General features: G+C 41.2%; 1 protein-coding gene across 5 annotated transcripts in view; it reads left to right on the forward strand.

Moving 5' to 3' along the window:
* CDC42BPB (CDC42 binding protein kinase beta) overlaps positions 1-22,922 on the forward strand; it is a 159,803-nt gene that overhangs the window by 58,266 nt on the left and 78,615 nt on the right. For all 5 annotated transcript variants that reach the window (XR_010921157.1, XR_010921158.1, XR_010921159.1 and 2 more), the window contains exons 4-6: positions 1,994-2,089; positions 13,191-13,339; positions 22,677-22,770. Coding sequence is in view for 2 of the 5 variants with exons in the window: in XM_067555018.1 (XP_067411119.1) it covers positions 1,994-2,089; positions 13,191-13,339; positions 22,677-22,770 (339 nt within the window). In the remaining 3 variants the exon portion in view is untranslated. The remainder of the gene's footprint in view (positions 1-1,993; positions 2,090-13,190; positions 13,340-22,676; positions 22,771-22,922) is intronic.

The raw sequence follows: 22,922 nt of genomic DNA on the forward strand, positions 1-22,922 counted from the left end.
CAGTGCAAGCAGAGAAGTCTGTCTTAAGACTGTATATCAAGTTCATAAAACGTGGCAAGTTTTCATTTTCATGTGTTATGAACCCCTCCAACTTTAAAATGAAAGCTTTAAGTACACAATAGATAGCCTCTTAACTGACATACTCTACTGAAAAACAGACAGGTAACTTTTCATTCCGTTATCAGAGGTTCAGTGAATACATTGTGCTGGTTATATATTGATTTTCTTGATGAATTGTAGTAGAAGGCATCGTATAATTCATTAAACATAGCAAAATACATCTTGGGTGGTGTCAGTTTTTATATCTGTAAGAGGAGCAAGATGGTATGAAGTGAACAAAGGGCAACACAGGGAAACTTGCAAATAGGTTTGTAGACAAGACAAGGCATGTTGTTTACATAGATAAGGTGTGCCATTTTTATCCATTGTTTAGTCCAGTGTTTCTCAACCTTTTAAGTAGCAAGTTAACTTCTGAAAATTTTAATAAGTACCCCAACTTTCAATTTTCCACTCTAGGAGCTGGGACCGGGCGGGAAGCGGGCGGCTGCTGCCTGCCTCCCTTCACTGGGTTTTCCGCCACGTGTCCACTGCCTGTGTCTCACGTACCCCCAGGGATATGTGTACCACAGGTTGAGAAACTATGGTTTAGTCAACAAAATGCATTGTCTTAAATCTGTTCCCAGCAATTTTTTTCAGTTAAGTGGGTCTGACAGTTACTCAGGTGGACTTAGTTGTGCATTTCAAGTATGTTTTAAGAATGTTAAAATATGAAAATGTCTAATTCTGGAAACTGGGAGAAGAGCAATATACTCATAAACTCATAAATCTTCAGATTAGATGTGGTCGCTATTATCAGCTAGTTTGACTTCCTGCATTTCATGTGCCAGAGAATTTCAGCCAGTAAGTGTTAAACGCAAAAGCATCAGCGTAAATGACATTCTAATTCACAGTATAATATAGAGAAATGATAGATGCACTTTGCAAGTGAGGAGTTCTATTATATGCCCACTGTATAACTAGAAATTGTTCCAACTTGACTGCAGTATATTCCACTTCAGCTGGAAAGGTTCTCTACTTAAAATAAACCAGTTAAGCCTTTTTTCTGGAAAACTCAAAACATTATATTAGTAAGGCCTCTAGGATGAAGGTGGTAAAGTGTGAGATTCCTAGATGATCTCTCAGTGCACTTAGTTGGACAATTCATAGATCAGCACCAATAGCAACCCTCTTATCCAGAGACAAGTGCTTGATGATGGGGCATGGAAATAAAAGAAATACATGGATAGTGGCAGCCTAAATTTATGGTGGTAAAAGAACCCCAAGGACTCAATCTTGACCAATGTTTTGGTCCAAGAAAGCCATTAATAATCTCAAAATGAGTTGTCTTCCTAAAAATCTAAGGAGATTGATTGTATATAAACGTATATAGAGCTGAGTTGGGATAATTTTCATGCACATTATTGTATAAATGTTGTTCTATGCATTGTCTGAAGTACAGGGGAGACTGCTGAAAAGTACAATGTTTTATACAGAATATTAGTGTGGGAAATGATACTGATTTTCATAGCTTCCTTGCATAATTTTATATTATCCTAGGACCTCACTAGAGGCACTATCAGAAACTGACCCGTTAAACTGTGGCTTAATAGATATATTTTCCTACAGGTCTCATGCTCCTATGCCATTGTCCTTTTGCTACAGATTGTGGTGGGATGTGAACATATTCTTTTATGCATGGGGGAAGAAAGGAGCTGAGTGGCTCAAATTAACTTGTTTTTAAAGAGGTAATAGTCAGAATTAGGATGAGTGGATGCCTAACCATAGAAGCCTGCACAGCTTCTCACTTGTCTTATCACTTGTGCAGACAAAATTCCAATGAATAGAAACCTCTGTTTAGAAATTTTAAATAATCCCATAAAACGTGCATGTGTATGCATCCTGCAAATACTTCTTGTGGACTGTGACAATGCCTTTTTCCCCCTCTGTCCTTTAGACAGCTTGTTTCCGAGAAGAGAGAGATGTTTTGGTGAATGGAGATTGTCAGTGGATTACTACATTGCACTATGCCTTTCAGGATGAGAACTATTTGGTATGTTTGGCTCACCAATAAATACAAAAGTTGTGTTACATATGTTAAAAACAAACTTCTGATAAGTCTGAGGATTTTAGATCAATAAACCTCTTCTTTTTCTTGCTGCAAATTTTCACATCTTTTTTCTTCCCTTAAATAACACTTTGGAACACTTAGTGTAATTCTAGGACAGTGAAAACAAAACTAATGTAGTTTGAGTATACTTACTTGTCCCATGTAAATCTGAAATATGCTGACCTACCATGAAATACAGTATATTATTTTTGTGATAACTTGTGAATAAAATATGTTGATTCTGTAGATATTCTTTACCTTGACAATGACTCAGTGAGAGTTGCTATGAAGTTTAATTTTACTTAACTGTGTCATAGTTTAAAATGTCCAAAATTTGTCTTTTGAGCTGAGATTTTCTTCACAGCATTTTATAAACATCAGAAGTCAGTTTGATTCCACTAACATTACTATCAATAAATCCGTTAATTTTATTTGAAATATTGTGGTTAGCTTTATATTTGAAAAGCAATAAAATTTTTGAATAACATTACCCATGTCCTAAAAAAATATTAAGTACCAGATATTATGCATCACTATTCCAGTGGATGACATCTTCAGTTTTTTGCTTATTATCTGCAGTGATTCACTGAAGAAAAATAATTTATTCATTTGAGAAACTTTTAACCAAATTTGAGGATTATACAGTAGACATTCACAGTTATCATTTTAGTGCATGAACTACATTTATTCTGTCATGGAATGCTGGTTGGACCATGACAAATCACAATAGATTGAAACCTGAAGACAGTAGAGCTGGGTGGGGAGTTTCAGTGAATAGAAAATTCACAAAAAAATGTGTGGTTTTTGGTGAACCAAAATTATTCATGAAATTTTACATGTATTCACTGAATAATTTCAACACAAAAACATTTTTTGTAACTGAGATGTCATTTACAAAATGGGAGGTGGATCAGGTGGTGGTGATGATGCAACTTTCTCTATAACTTTTAGCCCATTGGTTAGGGTGCTCGTCTAAGAGGTGAGACATCTGATTCAAACCTTTATCCTTTGTGGATGAAGAAAAGAAATCTATTTTTCTCAAGCTCTGTCTACACTTAATGCCACTGCGTAGGGTACACCTAGCTACGAACAACAGTGAAAGGCTGAGGCAGCAGGGAAAGGCTCAGTGCTGGAGCCTTTCACTGCAGCAATGGAAGACTCCGGCAGGGGGAAGCAGCGGGAAAAAGCTCCAGCTGCTGGCCTTTCACTGTGGCAAGGAAAGGCTGTGTCAGAGGGGAAGCAGCAGGATACTATACTGCTAAAAACAGCAACGTAGACATGGGAGGCACTGCTTGCAGGTGTAGAGAGCCATGTAGTGTCTATATCCTAAGGTTCATGTGCATAAGGCAGTCTACTCTACTCACCTAAGCTGTGCCTCTCAGTCTACACTGCTGTTGATACCCATGCTAGTGGGTGTGCAGTATCTGTATTCTACATCCTGTCTTAAGTGTAGATGTACCATAAGTTGAACACCAACTGTAGCACAGCTTCTCTGAGCTGAGGCTCAGTGTTCATTTTGACCATTCTGCATCCTGCCTTTAAACACAAGCATTTTTACAGAATTTTCCCTTTGATTACATCTGAAGCCTTTCCAAAATGTACAGCTTCTGGATAACATTCTGCTGCCACAAAGGGTGCATCTACACTAGAAAAATTAATAAACATATTACAGCAACAGCAAGTAACGGTGCAGTTGAAACAGTGAAGGTGGCGCTCAGACACTTTTTCTATTGTCATGAAAACTTACTCAGGAGGTTATTGTGACATGGTGGTAAGTGTGTTTGAGTCTTTGTCTAAACTAATTGTTACATTATTACATTAGGGAAAAGGAACATCTCTTTTGCTGTAGGAAATTACAACCTATACAGTAGAACCTCAGAGTTATGAACACCAGAGTTACAAACTGACCTGTCAACCACACACCCCATTTGGAACCAGAAGTATGCAATCAGGCAGCAGAGACCCAAAAAAAGCAAATACTGTACAGTACAGTACTGTGTTAAATGTAAACTAGTAAAACAATCAAGGGAAAGTTTTTTAAAAAAATTGACAGGGTGAGGAAACTATTTCTGTACTTGTTTCATTTAAATTAAGATTATTAAAAGCAGCATTTTCCTCTGCATAGTTAAGTTTCAGAGCTGTAGTAAGTCAATTTTCAGTTGTAAATATTTGAAAGAACATAATGTTTTGTTCAGAGTTATGAACATTTCAGAGTTATGAACTGCTTCCATTCCCAAGGTGTTTGTAACTCTGAGGTTCTGTATTTCAGCTGATGAGAGGAGTAGAATTTCATAAGATGACTTTTAAGTTGACAGTGTTCCCAATGTTTGTTTAAGCACTGGTGAAATAAATATTGAACAGTGTGTGTTAATCTCTAGAGTATTTACTTATTAAAAGTTTTTTTTTAATCATCTTTGGGTGATGACTCTTTGGTCTTGAGATCCTGTTTATTGTTTACACTGATTTCATCTTCTAGTACATTTAGCTTGCATGCAGCAAATTGTTTGCACATACTTCATGAAACTTGAAAAAATATGCTTGTTATGGAAATATTCACAGCCCTTTAAAGTATCAGGAAGTTTTTCCTACTAGTTCCTCAATTTGCAGTAGAAATGAAAAAAATAAAATTCCTCTAGCTTTTTCTCACACTAGCACAGCCTATATGAACAGGAATGCCCATGCCAGATGTCCACACATTCCATTGCTGCAATTTCTAAGTATTCTGAGACAGATACTCAGAATGTTGATATTTCCCATAGTAAAAACTCTGAGATGGGCTTACCTGGAATGTTAATAGAAGATTTATAATGGTTTTAATGTTTGTTCTGATTGCTTTTCATAGAGAGAGTTTTAGAAAAAAGGTCACTTATAAGTACCCCTTTGTTTACATTACTAAGCATATTTGGGGTAAATGAAACATCACATGATAGTTTACGAAACACATACAATTTGAAAAACAGAATTTAAACAGTTAATTCTCTTGAGAAGAGCACTCCATCATCCAGATTCAAGCACATTGGAATGTCTGGTAACTTATAATAACAGTACCTTGTAGAAAGGCGGTGGGAGTCTGGATATTGCATATACAGAATGGGATGTACATTATTCCATAATATAAACATGTTTGATCAGCACCAAACAGCGCTGTAGCAATCCCGGCATAATCCTGTAGTGTGTACACTGCGTACAGAAACAGGGTTTATCCATTGCTGTAAGAATGCTACCTCCCTGAGCAAAGGTAGCTAGGTTGACCAACACCTTCTCCTGTTGACCTAGCTGCATCTGTGCCAGGGGTTAGGTCAGAATAGCTACAGCATTCAGAGGTGTCAATTTTTCATACCACTGAGTGCTGTAGCAGTGTCAATCTAAATTTTAAGTGTAGACCAGGCCATAGTCTAATAATTGAAGCCCCACTATCTTCCTCTGAGCTGATCTGAAGTGTCTTACTTATCATTTCAAATGCGCAAACGAATGTGTAAATTTATCTAACACACTGTTCCCAATGCACATTCAAAAATATCCAAGTTACACATGCAATCCATTGTCAGCATAAACAAATATTTGCCCTAAGGTTAAGCTATACATAAACAGTTGTGTGGCGGGCAGTGTCAAGACTGCCACCTTTTGGAATGTCAAGGTAGGTGAGGATATCTTTTATTGGACCAACTTCTGTTGTTGAGAGAGGCAGGACCCTGAAGAAGCGCTCTGTGTAAGCTCAAAAGTTTGTCACTTACCAACAGAAATTGGTCCAATAAAAGGTATTACTTCACCCACCTTGTCCCTCCAATATCCTAGGACCAATGCAACTACAACAACACTTCATACACCTTTTTTGGGGTGTCTTTTAAAAATATTTCCAACAAAAGTTTAAGTAAATAAATGGGCAATTATCCTTTACCTTCCCTTTTAGTTTATTGTCCTGTTGACTTAATCTGTTTCCTTTGTAGGAAGGGAGTCTATTTTCCCCTCCTTCAGGAGCTGACTGGATTTCAGATTGCTCTACCATGAGCAACAGAATTAAGTATTTACTGTGATAAAACTGTTACTGAGGATAAGCAAGATTATAGCTAAAACTTTATATCACAGGGTGGGAGGAAGGGTGAGACAGAATGGCTCTGGATTGGTAATGGAAAATATAGTCATCAGTTCCTAGGTCATGGGTTAGATTCTATTTCAGGTGGGGGTGTGTCAGAAAAATCATTAAAATATGTCCGTGTTCCACTGTGGATAAATAATGAAAGAATCATAAGGCCGGAGGTGGGGGAGGGAGGTGGGTGGAAGGCAGAGACACAGCAAGCAAGCGAGAGAATGACTCTGTAACTTGGTGTTTAGAACATTTTTGTGAATCTAGTTTACGGGGGCTAAAATGCTGTCCTATTGGCACTAGCAAACCCCTTCTCTTGCTATCAACAGTGGTAATTTTTTAAGAAAAAAGCTAGTATACACAAGACTAAGAGCTGTCAATCTATTTAAAGAGCACTAAATTCATAGGAAGTATTTGTTTAGAAAAGCATCTTTTTATCCACAATCTTATGTATTTCACAATGCAAATTGAGCGTCCTTTATTATCAATCAACATAGTATTTGTTAAGAAAGTTGGTTCTTCTTCGAGTGATGTCCCTGTGAGTGCTCCACTTTAGATGTTGTCATGTCCCGTGTCCTTGATTGGAGATCTTTACAATCGTACTTGTCTGGGTCACGTGTGTGCAGCTCTTGTCTCATGGCAACGCTGGTGCCTCTTCTGGCGCACGCATGAGCCGACTCCCTCAGTCCCTTCTCAACCATCCACAGTTCAAGATGGAGCAAACTTAGCAGCTATGGATTTCACTCGTCCTACTAAGAATATAATTAGAGAATAGTTTAGTTTAGTCATAATTACCTTAGTTTAGTCAGGTTTTGATCTTACCCCTCTTCCCCCCAAAAAAACATTGACTTTCTCCTCTCTTCCCCCAAGTAGATAGAGTGGAATAAGTTAGAATTATAGGACTGCCAAATTCACCAGGATTTAAAAGGTTCACCTCATACAGAGACACTATCCCAGCATCGGATGACCATTCTCAATGTGTGCACTGCCTGGGATAAACACGTGCTGCAAAAGTGCACTCGTAAAAATCTTAAAGTCAGGGCCAGGGGAGAGAGGGATCTGAGGTTGAAACTCATCTCGATGGAAAGCCCCTCAGACTCTTCTCTGACCCAGGGCCAGACAACCCCTCTTCAGAAAAAGCAGAACACATTCCCAAGAAAAAGAGCCTCAACATCTCCAACCTGAGGAACCTGTCGACAGCCCCTTCACCTAGTACCAAGGAAGCGACAGGTTCCTCAGATACAAACCGGGCCATGGCATCAAAGGACTCGAAATGTCCTGGTGCAGAGTTGAGAGACAAAGATAGGTAGTCCTCCTCCAGCATGGCACCGAAGGAGGACTATAGCACCGCCAGATGCCACGGCACCAAGTATGGCGCTGAGAAATATCACAGTACTGGCAAAGGTCATTGGACCCATGTCCACACCAGAACTAGCAACAGCACCAACAATGACACTTACCACCAATACAGCACCGACACGGAACACGGCACTGTCATCTATACCATCCCTGAAGAAAAAAGACAAGCAACACCCAGTCATCAAATGGCGACTGTGCTATCGTCGTCTCTGCAGTCACCCACAGCAGGGACGTTGGATTCCCCATTGCATTTCGTGCATGACGAAGCTTTCTCACCAGTACACTCTCAGTGGAGAAGATAGTGAGGTAGAAGAAGCTGAATTTTCATCAGAGCACTCCTTGCCCACCAGACTATCAGAGGCACTTAGGTATGCGCCTCACAAGGGAACTAGGTCATATCTCTGGTACGGGCCACCATGTTTGGACCACCTATGCCATATCCCATGCAATGGCAGAACTGGGATGTGGGGTCAAGCTACTCCAAAGCATATACCAGACTACCCAGTCCAGATACAAGCAGGGAGAGATTCTCTATACACTCACCTCCATCTGCGTCAGTAGCAGCTGCAGAAGACACACAGGTGGTGGACAAAAGTGTGGAACAAGAAATCTCTTCTCCCAGACATGACTCCTCATCTTCATCTGATGAAACCATAATCCCTCCCCACAACCCACAGTGGTGGAGGACTCCAAACAATTCCATGGCCTCTTCGAGAGAGTCGCAGAAAATCTAGAAATCCCCCTTGAGGAGATTATGGAATCCGATCATAAACTGCTGAAGATCCTCCATACCACAGAGTCATCAAAAATTTTGCTACCCATTGATGAAGCACTGATGGAGCCAGCTAATTATATATGGCAACACCAGCCACCATCCCACCTACCAATAAAAGGAACGACAGAAAGCACTATATTTCTGCAAAAGGGTTGGAATTTCTCTTTACCCCCCAAATTCCCTTGGGATTTATGCTGCAAACCAGAGGGGTAAGTAGACAAATTACAAATCAACACCACATGATAAGGACTGGAAGAGACTAGATTTGTTAAGCAGAAAGGTTTATTCATCATCCACTTTACTAATGAGTATCCAATTATGCAGCCCTACTTTCTAATTATGATCATAATATTTGAGAAGATCTCTAAATTTAGCAATGATATCCCTGAGGACAAGAGAGAACCGTTCAAGTTACTTATTAACAAAGGACAACTCATAGCTAGAACATCGCTACAAGTTTCGTTAGATGTAGCCGATACTGCAGCCAGAACGACAGCCATGGCCGTTGTTATGCGCAGGGCCTCATGGCTCCACTTGGCAGACCTACACAGGGAATTACAGATGAAAATAGAAGACCTCCCTTTGACAAAGTACAGCTGTTCAGAGAAAAGATGAAGTATTTCATTCCATGAAGGATTCACAAGCAACATTATGAACCTTCGGAATTTACACACTTGCAACGAAGGGAAAGAAACACAGATTTCAACCTTATCCTTGCAGATATCCTTTCCATTCACAGTATAGGCAATATGAGCCACAAAGAGGTAAACAAAGACCACAAAGATTCTGGCAAGCGGAGCAAACGTCTTCGACCTCTCAAACATCATCATTCAAAAAGTTTTCAAAATTTGGTCAAGGGTCTAAAGGAGCCCACTCATCAACCAGTGCCACCATTGCTGACCATGCACTTCAAATTCTGCCTCCAAAATTTCCATCACAACTGGTCAACAATTACATCAGACAAATGGATGTTGGAAATCGAGTCAGGAAACACCATCCTGTTTATATCCATTCCTCCTACCCCCAACCCTCTTCCCCGTCCCTCTTCAGGGACCCATCTCACCCTCAAATACTCATCAAGAAATAGAGCATCTCCTACAACTAGGAGCAATAGAGCACGCCCCGTTACAACACAAAGGGAAGGGGCTCTATTCCCATTATTTTGTGATCCAGAAAAAGAACAGCGGATGGAGACCCATACTGAATCTGAGGACACTAAAGTTCGTAAGGCGACAAAAATTCAAGATGGTCACATTTTCCACCATAATACAGGCACTGCAAAGAGGCGATTGGTTCTCAGCCCTTGACCTTCAGGATGCTTACTTCCATATCACTGTCCACCCCGCACACAGACGTTTTCTAAGATTTACAGTGACTGGGAATCATTACGAATACAAGGTATTGCCATTTGGCCTCTCTATGGCACTGAGGGTTTTCTCCAAGATGCTTGCAGCAGTTGCTGCACATCTGAGAAGACAAGGAATAACAATCTTCCCATACCTGGACAACTGTTTAATAAAGGCATCCAGCCAAACTTTGGCCAGATATGCTACTTGCCAAACCATAGCATTGTTTAAAAAAACTTGGACTCAAGATAAACAACAAAAAGTCCACTTTCAACAGAATACAGCAGGTGGAATTCGTAGGAGCACACCTGGACTAATTAATAGCCAGAGTTTCATTACCACTGCCCAGATTCAAGGCCAAAGCAGACCTAATACTACTAGTAATAAACAGTCTAACAGTAACAGCATGCATTACCTTGCAACTCCTGGGTAACATGGTAGCTACAATATTTGTGGTCCAGTATGCCAAACTACATATGCGCTGCTTGCAGGGATGGCTCACTTCAGTCTACAGACCACACAGACACACTTTACACAGAATGTTAACAATGCCAGACAAGGTCAAAGATTCCTACTGTGGTGGGACCTGAGAGAGCAACATGGTGACTGAAATCCAATTCTCACAACGTCCACCATTGATGATGATTACCACAGATGCATCACTCTTCGGGTGGGAGCGTATCTCCATGACCATACGATACAGGAGCGATGGTCAAAAACCGAAACCAGTCTGCACATAAACATCCTAGAGCTCCGGGCACTTCCATCATTTTCTACTGCTCATAAAAAAACAGGTCAGTAAAGAAAATTACAGACAACATCGCATGCATATTTTATATCAACTGTCAGGGAGGAGTAAGACCCCATTCCCTATGCAGCAAATCAATGAAACTCTGGAACTGATGCATACAGCACAACATCAACGTATTAGCGGCATACCTACCTGGAAGCCAGAACACCACTGCAGACACTTTGTCAGCAGACACTTTGGCCAGAATCACATGCGGGGAACTAAACAACAAGGTCCTGAAAAACATTTTTCATCAGTGGGGTTATCCAAATGTTGACCTCTTTGGCATTTGCAGTTTTGTTTTGTGGCATAGTTTCTGCTTGAGCGTGGGACTTGGACCAGGCTCTATGGGCGATGCATTTCTACTCAGCTGGAGCAAGGAGCTCTTGTACACATTCCCACCCATCCCAATGGTACCCAAGACCATCCACAAAATCAGAATTGACAGGGTGACAATGATAACAATCTTGTGGCTGAGACAGACATGGTACTCAGACCTTCTGAACATGTCAACATAAAAACCAATCACGCTTCCTCCATGGTACGATCTCCTATCCTAGTACGGTGGTCAGATTTGTCACCTTGAGGTACAGAAGCTACATCTAATGGCCTGGTTCCTAACTGTTTCCTCCCAGAGGAGCTAGAATGCTTGGAACAAGTTAAACATACATTAATAAATAGTAGAAAACCAACAAGGAAAACTTACCTGCAAAAATGGCACAGATTCGACTTAAAGTGCAGGGAGACAAATCCTTGCTGCATCTTAATCCATTCCATTTACCTTAGAATATATCCTAAAACTAAAAAAATCAGGCCTATCAATTAACTCCCTAAATGTCCATCTAGCAGCAATTACTGTCTTCCATGACAAGATCAATCATACAATGGTATTCACTCACCCAATGGTAAAACCCTTCTTGGGAGGGCTACAAAAGGGTACTCCTAGTCATGTACCCCCACTACTCCATGGGACATAAACCTAAACCATTACTATGACGTTATTCAAACCCTTAGCAACATGTTCACTTCTCCACATGTCTATGAAAGTGTCATTTTTAGTAGCTATCACAGACCAGGCATGTAGGGGAGATTAGCGCACTCATGGCCTACCCACCCTACATGATTTTTCACAAAGACAAGATCACTCTTAGGCTTCACCCAAAGTTTTTACCTAAGGGGGGGTTGCACTCAGAAGCTTGCTCTGTGAAAGGGATCACCAATACAAAAAGTTAAAGAACCGTTGATCTAATCAAAGGCCATCCAAATGGACAGCAGAATGTATCCACCTATGCTATAAACAAAAGAACTTACAAGCTCCCACAGGAACCAGAACACACTCAGTCAGAGCAATGTTCATGTCTGTAGCGTTCCTTAACAACGTTCCCATCACAGACGTGCATGGGCCTCCGCATACACTTTCCCAAGGCATTATGCAATTGATCATGCATCTAGTAGGGATGTTATACTAGGAGTAACAGTTCTTTCATCTGTACAAACAAGTGATCCCGAAGTCCCTCCACCAAATAAGGGGCACTGCTCTATAATTACCTACAGTGGAGCACCCACAGGGACATCACTCAAAGAAGAGGGTTTTTCACCTTGTGCAGTAACAGGTTCTTTGAGATGTATCTGTGTGCACTCCACTACCCACTCTCCTCCCTTCTACTTCGGAATTCTAGCATGGGGCTCTACAGTAGAGAAGGAACTGAGAGAATTGTGTCATGCGCATGACAGAACAGGCACTAACAGCGTCACGAGACGAGAGCTCCACATGCGTGACCCAGATGAGTACTGCTGTAAAGATCTCAGATCAAGGATGTGGGAGGCAATGACCCCTAAAGTGGAGCACCCACAGGGGGACACATCTCGAAGAACTTTAGTTACTGCTCAAGATGAGTAACCCTCTCTTTTCTGCAGCAAATGTCTAGCAGAACAAAATGAATATTCCAGGCTCATATTTTTGTTGCTCACAGGCTTATCAACACTACAAAATATGCCTATAATCCAAACACACTTCTTGTCTAAACTAGAATTTAATTGCAAGTTTTATTTGTTCCTCATTCCAAAAGTTTCATATTCCACGAGAGGAATCCAGTGTTTCCTGTTCAAACTAAACAGGGATTTAATATTGTGATGTGTAAAGGGATTTAAAATTAATTCTCCTGTACATTAATAGTTTTTAAACTAGTTTCCTCTTTTCCATGCCATAAGAATCCTCACAGTTTGACACTTTATAGGCTAGATTTGGTCGGGGTTTTTGTTTGTTGGGGGTTTTGTTTTGGTTTGTGCGGTTCTGCATTAATTTAATTCCATAAAGGAAATGGACTTTGTTTCTGTCATTTTTCTCTATAAACTTAGATAGTCATAAATCATTGTCTTGGTTGCCCTCTGCTGTATATCTCTCTGCTCATTTTTATGATAATGACCAGATTTGAGATAGCTTAGAATGTGTTAAGCTACCATTTTTACTATGATTATATTAAAGAAAATGAGAGATTTGCAGTAAAATAGGCAATTAATAATAACTGGTTCATAAAAAGTGCCCATTTTGATCTCTCTCCACACACTCACCTTTTCCACAACGTCTTTCTGCATCCTTGTTCTGCAATGAGCTACCAGTGTATATTTGTATATTGATATATTTATCCATTCTGACTCATGTGCATTGATCATATTTTTCTTGTTTTTAGTATTTAGTAATGGACTACTATGTGGGTGGTGATTTGCTGACGCTTCTCAGTAAGTTTGAAGACAAGCTTCCTGAAGATATGGCCAAATTCTACATTGGTGAAATGGTGATTGCTATACATTCTATTCATCAGCTGCATTATGTGCACAGGTAAAATATCCACCTCATTATGGAAAGGCACATGCCCAATTTTGAAAATGTCAACACAGAATTAACTGCACAGAGTGGCAAGTTTATAGAGCCATTTGCCAGTTATGCTTGTTTAAACTTTTAACTCAGTACATCAAGTTATAAATGACCAATTGTAGAGGTAGTGAAATTTAATTAATTAAAAATAGTTGAATTAAAATAAGGGTTTTAATGAGAAGTTAGTCAAGCCTCTAATTTGTTACCTTGGGCAATTCACTTGATGGCTTTAATGCCTCAGTTTAACCCAGCTAGAAAATTCAGGCATAAATCAGATGCATCTCAGTTGAGCTTCTCTGAATAAATAAATTTGATAGATGTAGTATGCAGGAATAGCTAGAGTAATATATAGAAAATATCTAGAGTAGTCCACTTATATTAACTGTTGCCTACCTGTCTGCATTATCTGCATAACAGTATTGGTAAATGTTTACAACAAACAATGTTATTGAAGCATGTTTCTTACATACAGGTATATATTCCAGGTCAATCTATTCTAATATTTAGCAGTGCTAAAAATGTAAAAAGCTTGAGCTATCAATTTAGTTCATGCACTGAAACAGTTAAAATAACCTTCCTTCCTCTCAGACTGTGGGAGGAAATTAGTCAGGAAAGCAAAGTACACTTTGTACACTTCTTTATTGTTGGGTTACCCCTAGAAATGCATGTTCCAGAAAAGCCTTCGGTAAACAGAAGTGCTGTTAGGAAGAAGCACATGATAAATGTTTTGCTCAGAGTACTGAGAATGTTGATCAAGGGAGAGTTTCTCTTCTTGACACTTACTTTTCAGACTTAACATTTAGTATGTTAGTAATTAAAAAGCAGTGACATTGATGCAGAAAATCTTTGCCATTGCTTTTATGTTCTGACCTTGTACTTGTTTCCGATCCATGTGAAGTTGTAAAGTATGGAGTGTTGTAAGGCAATGATACCATTTAGTTAACTGTGTGCGCAAATACACATATACAGGCAGGTACGTGATTTCTTGTACTAAGGGACCTAAAGAGTTCTAACAGAAAACAAAAAATACTTTCGAACCAGTGTATGTATTTAAGAAATAATATTGTAGGTGTAGCCTCAGGCCATTAACCACAGTCAGTTATTTAATCCCATTGAAATGATATAGGCCAAAGTTGTCACTATTGGAAGCTGAAAATAAAACCATACATATGGAAATTCATCTTTTGTGATACTGTTTGAATTGGTATGTACAGTGTATATGATTTCTAGAGGCTGTATACTCTCTGTTATCATAGAATCATAGTGTTGGAAGAGACCTCAGGAGGTCATCTAGTCCAACCCTCTGCTCAAAGCAGGACTAACCTCAGCTAAATAATCCCAGCCAGGGCTTTGTGAAGCCGCAGCTTAAAAACCTCTATAGATGGGGATTCCACCACTTCTCTAGGTAACCCATTCCAGTGCTTCACCACCCTCCTAGTGAAAAACTTTTTCCTAATGTCCAACATAGATCTCCCCCACTGCAATTTGAGACCATTGCTCATTGTTCTGTCATCTGTCACCACTGAGAACAGCCTAGCTCCATCCTCCCTGGAACCCCCTTTCAGGTAGTTAAAGGCTGCTATCAAATCTCCCCTCATTCTTCTTTTCTGCAGACTAAACAAGCCTAGTTCCCTCAACCATTCCTCATAAGTCTTGTGCTCCAGCCCCCTAATCATTTTTGTTGCCCTCCGCAACTGGACACAGTATTCCAAATGCAGCCTCACCAATGCCGAATAGAGGGGAATAATCAGTTCCCACGATCTGCTGGCAGTGCTCCTACTAATGCAACCCAATATGCTATTAGCCTTCTTGGCAACCAAGGCACACTACTGACTCATATCCAGCTTCTTATCAGCTGTACCCCCCAGGTCCTTTTCTACAGAACTGCTGCCTAGCTCATCGGTCCCCAGTCTGTAGCTGTGTATGGGATTCTTCTGTCCTAGGTGCAGGACTCTGCACTTGTCCTTGTCGGATCTCATCAGATTTCTTTTGGCCCAATCCTCCAGTTTGTTTAGGTCCTTCTGTATCCTATCCCTACCTTCCAGAGTATCTACCACTCCCCCCAGCTTAGTGTCATCTGCAAACTTGCTGAGGGTGCAATCTACCCCATCCTCTAGATCATTAATGACCCATAAAGTTATCCATAAAGATTGCTTGAATATACTTAACCCTCTGGAGCAAGCCAATAAAAGTGTAAAGTCTGTCCTATTTTGAGATGAATGAAGGGTTTTAATATTGCTTTTCTAAATTTTTTTGTTCCATAGGCTCTAAAATAAATGTTTTAAAATTAAACAGAGCTGTCCATTATATCAGAGTGATATCTTTGCTTTAATTAAGATCAGCTTTCTGTTTAAAGCTCAACTGTTCTGAGTGCTCTAAAAATGTGTGCAGTTAATCAGATTGCCTTGAAATTTGGTGTCTCACATGAGGACATGGGAGTATGGATCCAGTTTTGGGGCCATTTGATCAACTCATTCTCAAGAGACAGCCTCCAGAAAAAAACAGATTTTTCTTAAAGTTAACACATTCTAGCAATGTTTTTTGCTCACAAATAGAGATCAAATGAGGGTTCAGATTTCATCAGGGTCTCAAACATTTGAGGGTTACTCCAGCAGTGTGTATGGCACTCACCTGTCCTTTGAGGGCATTCAAATTAAAATGTTTGAAAAATAGTTTTGCTCACGTGCCTTGTTCATGCATCTAATGGATTATCTGAACATGTGCAGAGAGCCAGGCTAACTATCTGAAAAACTACCTGCACATGCAGGATCTGGATGGATCTGAGAGTGTTAGTCATTGAATTCAAGAACACCCAAGGCACTAAGCATTCAAATCCAAACCAGGGCAGAAGTTTGAATTAAGTAAATAGGCATATTACTCCAATCTCCCTCCTATGAAAGGGGGATTTTTATTTTGGGGAAATGTAATCTGAGTACAGCAGAATATTTAGAAGGCATTGAAATTATGTTTTGGAAAGAAAATGAGAAGTAAATGCTTACTGGAAGGGGAGTGTGAATAGGAGTGGAAGAGTAGGTGAATACAGTGGGAAAGGGGTTGGGGGATCAGGGTATGGGGTCTATGTGGAGGAGTGACACACAAGGAAGAGTAACTGGAAAATAGGGCTGGGGCACCTATCAGCCCCACATTCCCCTTCTGTGTGTGCCATGATCTGGGGGCCAACCCTTATGCAGGGTAAGGGGACACCCCCTTTTCTGCCCCCACTCATGTGAGCCAGGTTCTGAAGGGGGCTATCATTTCTGATTCTCTCTGAGCCCTGTTCCCTTACCTTCTCCTGGGATCTGGGGGGGTGTCTTAGCCCTGCTCTCTGTTCCTCCCTCTGTGTGTGCTAGAATATAGGGTCCCCTGCCCATCAGTTGAGAGTCTAACCTCCATCCCTAACTCCACTTCCATGAGCCAGGCTCTGGGGAAGACCTGCCCCTCTGGATGGGGAACTTAGAAAATCTCTGGCACCAGGGAAGGGAACTGACAGGAATGGGGTATATTTCTCAGAGTTGTTTCAGGCTAGGGAGGGAAAAGGTTTTGGAGTGGTTCAGGTAAGGGGAAGGAGTTAGGAATTAGGGGGAATCGGAGGAGAGAAGGCAAGGGGCTGGAGAATGAGGGATAGCAGAGGAGATTGGGGGTTTAGGAGTGGGGAGCCTGTCAGCCCTGAATTCTCCCTTTCTGTTGTACGCACCTGAGATCTAGAGAAACCCTACCCCTCTGTCTAAGTTCTCCCAGACATCTGATTGTTCTTGGATCCGGGGGACCCTGCTCCTCTTGGGGTGTCTGAGCCCCTCTCACTGTCCCCCCATATAAGCTGGGGAGGAGGGAATTAATTTATCACAAATTTAAACATGAAATCCACAACATGAATAATTACGATATACGTCACTGGTGTGGGGTGGTGGGGCTGGCCAGAGTGTGTGGGGGACAGGACCCTGTTTGGAGGAGGGGAGGACTGGGTGGACCTGGGGCATGGCTGAGGAAACGTGGCTGAAGCAGAGGCAGGAGGGAGAGCTGGCCGCGTGTTGCGGGGAATGGTAGGGCAGGAGTGGAGACACTAGTCTTCTCTCACTCTCTTAAAGCTGCTGTAACAACCATGTAATAAAACTGTCAAAGATTTGGGACATAGACCCATGGAAGAGTTTTCTTTCACTGGCCCTGTTAGCAACTACACATTGCACATATTTCAAAACATGACCATTATCCCAATTCCACTGTAACAATATATAAAAGAGCGGGAGAAGCATTGAGGAATCATGTGACAACCTGGTGGCAAGACCACTGGATGGGGACTTTTCCTGGCTCTGCCACTAGCTTGCTGGGTGACCTTGAGCAAGTCATTTGACCTTTGTTACCTACGTTTCCCATGTAAAGTGGGAATAATGATGTAATATTCTTTGACGACATCTGCTGAAAAGCAATATATACAAGCTAGGTCTCTTGATTATTATTTAGCCACAGTTGCCTATCACTGCCAATGTGGGAGAGAGCTACATCTGTCTAGATGATCTCCAACTTCTAACAGCAAACATTTTTCTGTTTAAAAAAAGTAGGAAATTAAATGGCAAAAAACTTGATTAATGCAAATAAGATTGCCCCATGATAGCTTGTGCCCTTTCAAAACATCAAGTTCAGGAAAAGGAAAACTTTGAAAACCTGGGAAATAGTTAAGGATAATGCCCACATAACTTTAACTCTGCCCTCTTTGAGTAATGCCCCAAAATGCCCCTAACAAATACACTTCTCCTCTGCCTTTTGTCTGTAATAGACAGGTACCACCTGTTCTTGCCTGTGCTCAAATACTGAGCCTACGCCCCTGACAGAATATCACACCTGTAAAATTTAACAGCCACCTAATACACTTTTTTACAGCCCCTTCACACTTGCATACAGGATACCACCTAAAGCTATACTTCCCTCTGCCCATCATTAAATCCACAGACTGCTCTCATATCCCACTTCACTACTGATACCACCTATGGCAAGAAGAACTCTGTGTCCTGCTAATGACACACTTCACACAATTTTGCATTGAAATGATGTAAACTACAACCTCAAGGTACAAATGTACCTCTTTTCTTTGAGAACACAAAGGGGGACTCAGATCCAGATCTCATTGTATCACAGTCATCGCTCTGTAATGCTACTCAGACTAATCCTCAGATCTTTATATCACAATCACAGCTTTTTCAGGCTGCTCCAGTGTATTCCTCTAGTCAATACAGCTACACCTAGCATAGTGAACGTAGCTGGTGTGCTTACGGATAGTTCCCAGTGGTGATTGCCTGCTCTGGTGGGACAGAGTTAAGGTTGCCTGGACATTTATCTTAACTCTGTATTTTCTGGTTTCCAGAATTTTGAGTGTGGCTGAAATCGACCTTCTCAAAGGGGGTATGCAGTGTAGCTGTAGCCATTTTGGTCCCAGGGTATTGGAGACAAGGTGGGTCTTTTATTGGACCAACTTCTGTTGGTGAGAGAGAGGAGCTTTTGAGCCACACAATTAAAAGCTGAGGAGGAGGCACCTTCTTCCAACAAAGATCTTCTCCTGTTTCATACTTTCTTGGGAGCTCATCAGGCAGATGGCTACTGGAAGTAATTTCATCAGGCTATATCATTCCTTTCAATTCTTCCTCTCACCCCCCGACTCCCTATTCCTTTTCTGGGACTCTTGTCATGAGGTTCTCTTGAGGCAGGAAGTCTAATCCATCTTGCTATTAGGGGTAATCAGACCAGTTCCTCCTGTATTCATTGGAAGGGGATTCTATTCCAATTTCTTCCTGCTTCCCAAGAAAAAAAGGGGATGGATACCAATCCTGGACTACAGGGCTCGGAATACTTTAATTCAGACACCCACATTCGTGATGTTAACCCTCATGGGGATTATACCATCACTGGATCCATGACTTGGGAGTGGGGAGGGCTGGTTTATCACTTGATGTCCGGGATGCATACTTCCATATAGCCATGTGGACAACCAATACCAAGCTCTGCCATTCGGCCTTTTAGCCTTTGAGAGCATTCACAAAGGTCCTCTTGGTGGTCACGGTCCATCTTTATCAGATGGGAATAGTCATCTTCCCCTTCCTGGACAACTAGATCCTCAAGGGTTACTCCTTCCCCATAATCAAGTCTGCCACCAGCAAGGTTAGCGCTCTTCCACACCCTGAGCATTCAACTCAGAGAAATCTGATTCCTGTTCAACACAGCAACTTTATCAGAGCCACACTATACTCCACAATTGACCATGCATACCTACCTACAGACAAGTTCGACATAATGTACAGTCTCATCTCCATTCAGACTGCAGCGAGTTTTGCCTGCAACTCCTAGGTCATGTGGCAGCCTGTACATTCGTAATGCTCTATGCCAGACTGTATACTCAGTGCCTCCAGGCCTACCTCAGAACCTCCTGTGCCCCCAAGAAGCACAGCCTATCCAAATAGGTGACTGTTCCTCAGAGAATTTTGGACTGTCTGAATTGGTGGAAGGAACTTCTAGGGTTTGTGTTAAGACCCCATTTTCATATCCATCTCCTTCAAGGATCACCACGACTGATGCATCCTTGCTAAGTTGCAGAACGCATCTTCAAGACTACCCCCTAAATAGACTCACTGTAATTGTTACTCCATATCAATATTCTTGAGCCAGGGCAGTCTGATATTCATGCTTCCACTTCCTATGCAGGATCAATAGCCACTCCGTAAGTGTCATGACAGACAACTGAGCAATGATGTATTACATCAACAGCCAAGGAGGAGCAAGATCCCAGTCCCTTTGCACTGAGGCAATGAAGCTCTGAATTGGTGTCTTATCCAGCAAATCAACGTCTCAGCGGCCTCTCTATTGGGACTGCAGAACACCTTAGCAGATATTCTGAGTAGGCATTCCTGCTGGGATCATGAGTGGGAGCTGAGCAATCCTACCTTTGCAAGATCTGGCTCATCTGGAGCTCCCAAGAAATAGAACTTTGTGACACCATCCAACATGAAATGCCGACACTTTCTGCTCAAGGGGAGGACTTGGTTGCAGCTCCTTGGAAGATGCCTCAGGTTCTGTTATATATCTGTCCTTCAAGCCTCTGAGGAGCAATGATGTTGAACAAACTGAAACAGGAGAAAGCAGTTGTTATCCTTATAATCCCAACTGAGACAATTATGATTCCCAGACCTGATTTGTTTAGCTCTGAGGCCATTTCTTCTCCCCCATCCTGTGACAGACTTCCTGACCCAAAAGTCAGGCCATGTAACACCTCACCCCCAATCTCTCCTCATTATACCTTTGTGCATGGCTCCTCGATGGTTCTGTGGCCAAGAGCAGATTTGTTCTTGTGAGTGCATTCTGTGCTGCTTAACAGTAGGAAGCCCCTCCACAAGGAAAACCTATCTGCAAAAGTGGAAGCATTCCAACTTTGGTGCATGCAGGGTTCATTGTCCCTATCTGAAGCCCACCTCTTTATCATACTTGACTACCTGCTAAATTTTAAAACTCTAGACTTACTATTCAGCTCTATTAAAGTCCACCTAGCTGCCATTACAGCCTTTAACCACTCAGTCAAAGGGGTTTTAATTTTTGCACACTCTACTATTGCAAAGTTCCTAAAGGGATTGATCACCTCTTTCCTCATTTGAGATAGCCCATTCCACCTTCGGACTCAAGTGCTCAAGTTCCATTGAAGTCAAATTAGACTCAAGCCTATGTTTAATGTTAAGCATATACTTATGTTCTTTGTGCAATCAGGCCCGAGGGGAAGGCAGTTGCACTGCCGTTGTGGTGTTGGTTGAAGTACGCAGTCAAAAAAGCTAACAGTGTTGGGAATCATTAGGAAAGGGATAGATAATCAGATAGAAAATACCATATTGCCTCTATAATTCTATGGTACACCCACATCTTGCATACTGTATGCGGCTCTTGTTGCCCCATCTCAAAAGAGATGTATTGGAATTGGAAAAGGTATAGAAAAGGGCAACAAAAATGATTAGGTATGGAACAGTTTACATATGAAGAGAGATTAATAAGACTGGGACTTTTCAGCCTGGAAAAGAGATGACTAAGGGGGGATATGATAGAGGTCTATAAAATCATGATTGGTGTGGAGAAAATAATTAAGAAGTGTTATTTACTCCACATAACACAAGAACCAAAGGTCACCAAATGAAATGAATAGGCAGCAGGTATAAAATGAACAAAAGGAAGTAGTTCTTCATACAACGCACAGTCAACCTGTGGAACCCTTTGCCAGAGGATGTTGAGAGCCAAGACTATAACAAGGTTCAAGAACTAACTAGATATATTTATGGGGAATAGGTCCATCAATGGTTATTAGTCAGGATGGGCAGAGATGCAAGATCCATGCTCTGAAGGGTCCCCATCCTCTGTTTGCCCGAAGCTGGGAATGGGCAATGGGATGGCTCACTCATTGATTGCCTGTTCTGTTCATTCCTTCTGAAGCATCTAGCATTGGCCATTGTCAGAAGACAGGATACTTGGCTTGATGGACTATTGGTCTGACCCAGTATGGCTGTTCTTATATTCTTACACTTGCGGAGCAATTTGGGAAAGCTGCACTATTGCTGTTTGCGTGCTATCTCTTTTCTGATAGAGCACTTCAGTGTCACGGCCGTTGATCAGGCACCTTTCATAGACACTAAGCTCATCATGTATATATATTTTTTAATTAACTCTTCTCCATAAACTGGTTCACCTCAGTGGCAAATCACATCTCCACATATGTCCACACCCACAATCTCTTGTTTGCTTGGATTTTCTCTGTGTCCTACTGCTTCCCTGGTAAAGCAATATAGGCTTGGTTTATTGAAATCCAGTAATGTAGCATAAATTAAATTTTATAAATATATCATCAGTCTGAAATTAGACACAAATGTGCAAACAGCAGAGAATCACTAATTCATACTGTTGACTGGGAGACCATTGTGGATTATCTTCTTCTGCCCAATATTATACTGAGACATTGGTTTTATCATAATTCTTCTGTTCAAATACTGACCATTGCAGGTTTGATTACTGAGCTGAAGATTTGACAAAATCAAAGGCGGCCTGGGTAGTACAGCTACCGGCATAATATTAAGTGTGTCTGAACTTACTACATACCCTGCACTTAATCATTAGCTAATCATAAACTGAACGCCATCGGTGTAATAAAGAATATTTCTTTGAATAGATGATTAACTTCTACAGTAATTTATACTCACATTTTCTTAGCAGAGCCAATATTTCAATGAGAACTTTGACTTCATGTTTATACTGTATTGAAATCACTTTATTTCTTTTAATATAACAGGGACATAAAGCCTGATAACGTTCTTTTGGACATGAATGGCCATATACGCCTGGCAGACTTTGGATCATGCTTGAAGATGAGTGAAGATGGCACTGTATGTATAAAGTAAAAGTTTAATCAGAGTCTTTGTAGTAGGGCTATTTAGATGCTAGGAAGACGCAGTGCCTGCAGTCTAAGGGGACATCTGCATTACAGCTGGGGATGTGAATGGCAGCTTGTATAGAAGTTACCATGCTAACTGTACTC

This window comes from Emydura macquarii, unplaced genomic scaffold (assembly GCF_026122565.2).
Source record: "Emydura macquarii macquarii isolate MOO-44397 ecotype Brisbane River unplaced genomic scaffold, CSIRO-AGI_Emac_v2 contig_1551, whole genome shotgun sequence".
NCBI lineage: Eukaryota > Metazoa > Chordata > Testudines > Chelidae > Emydura > Emydura macquarii.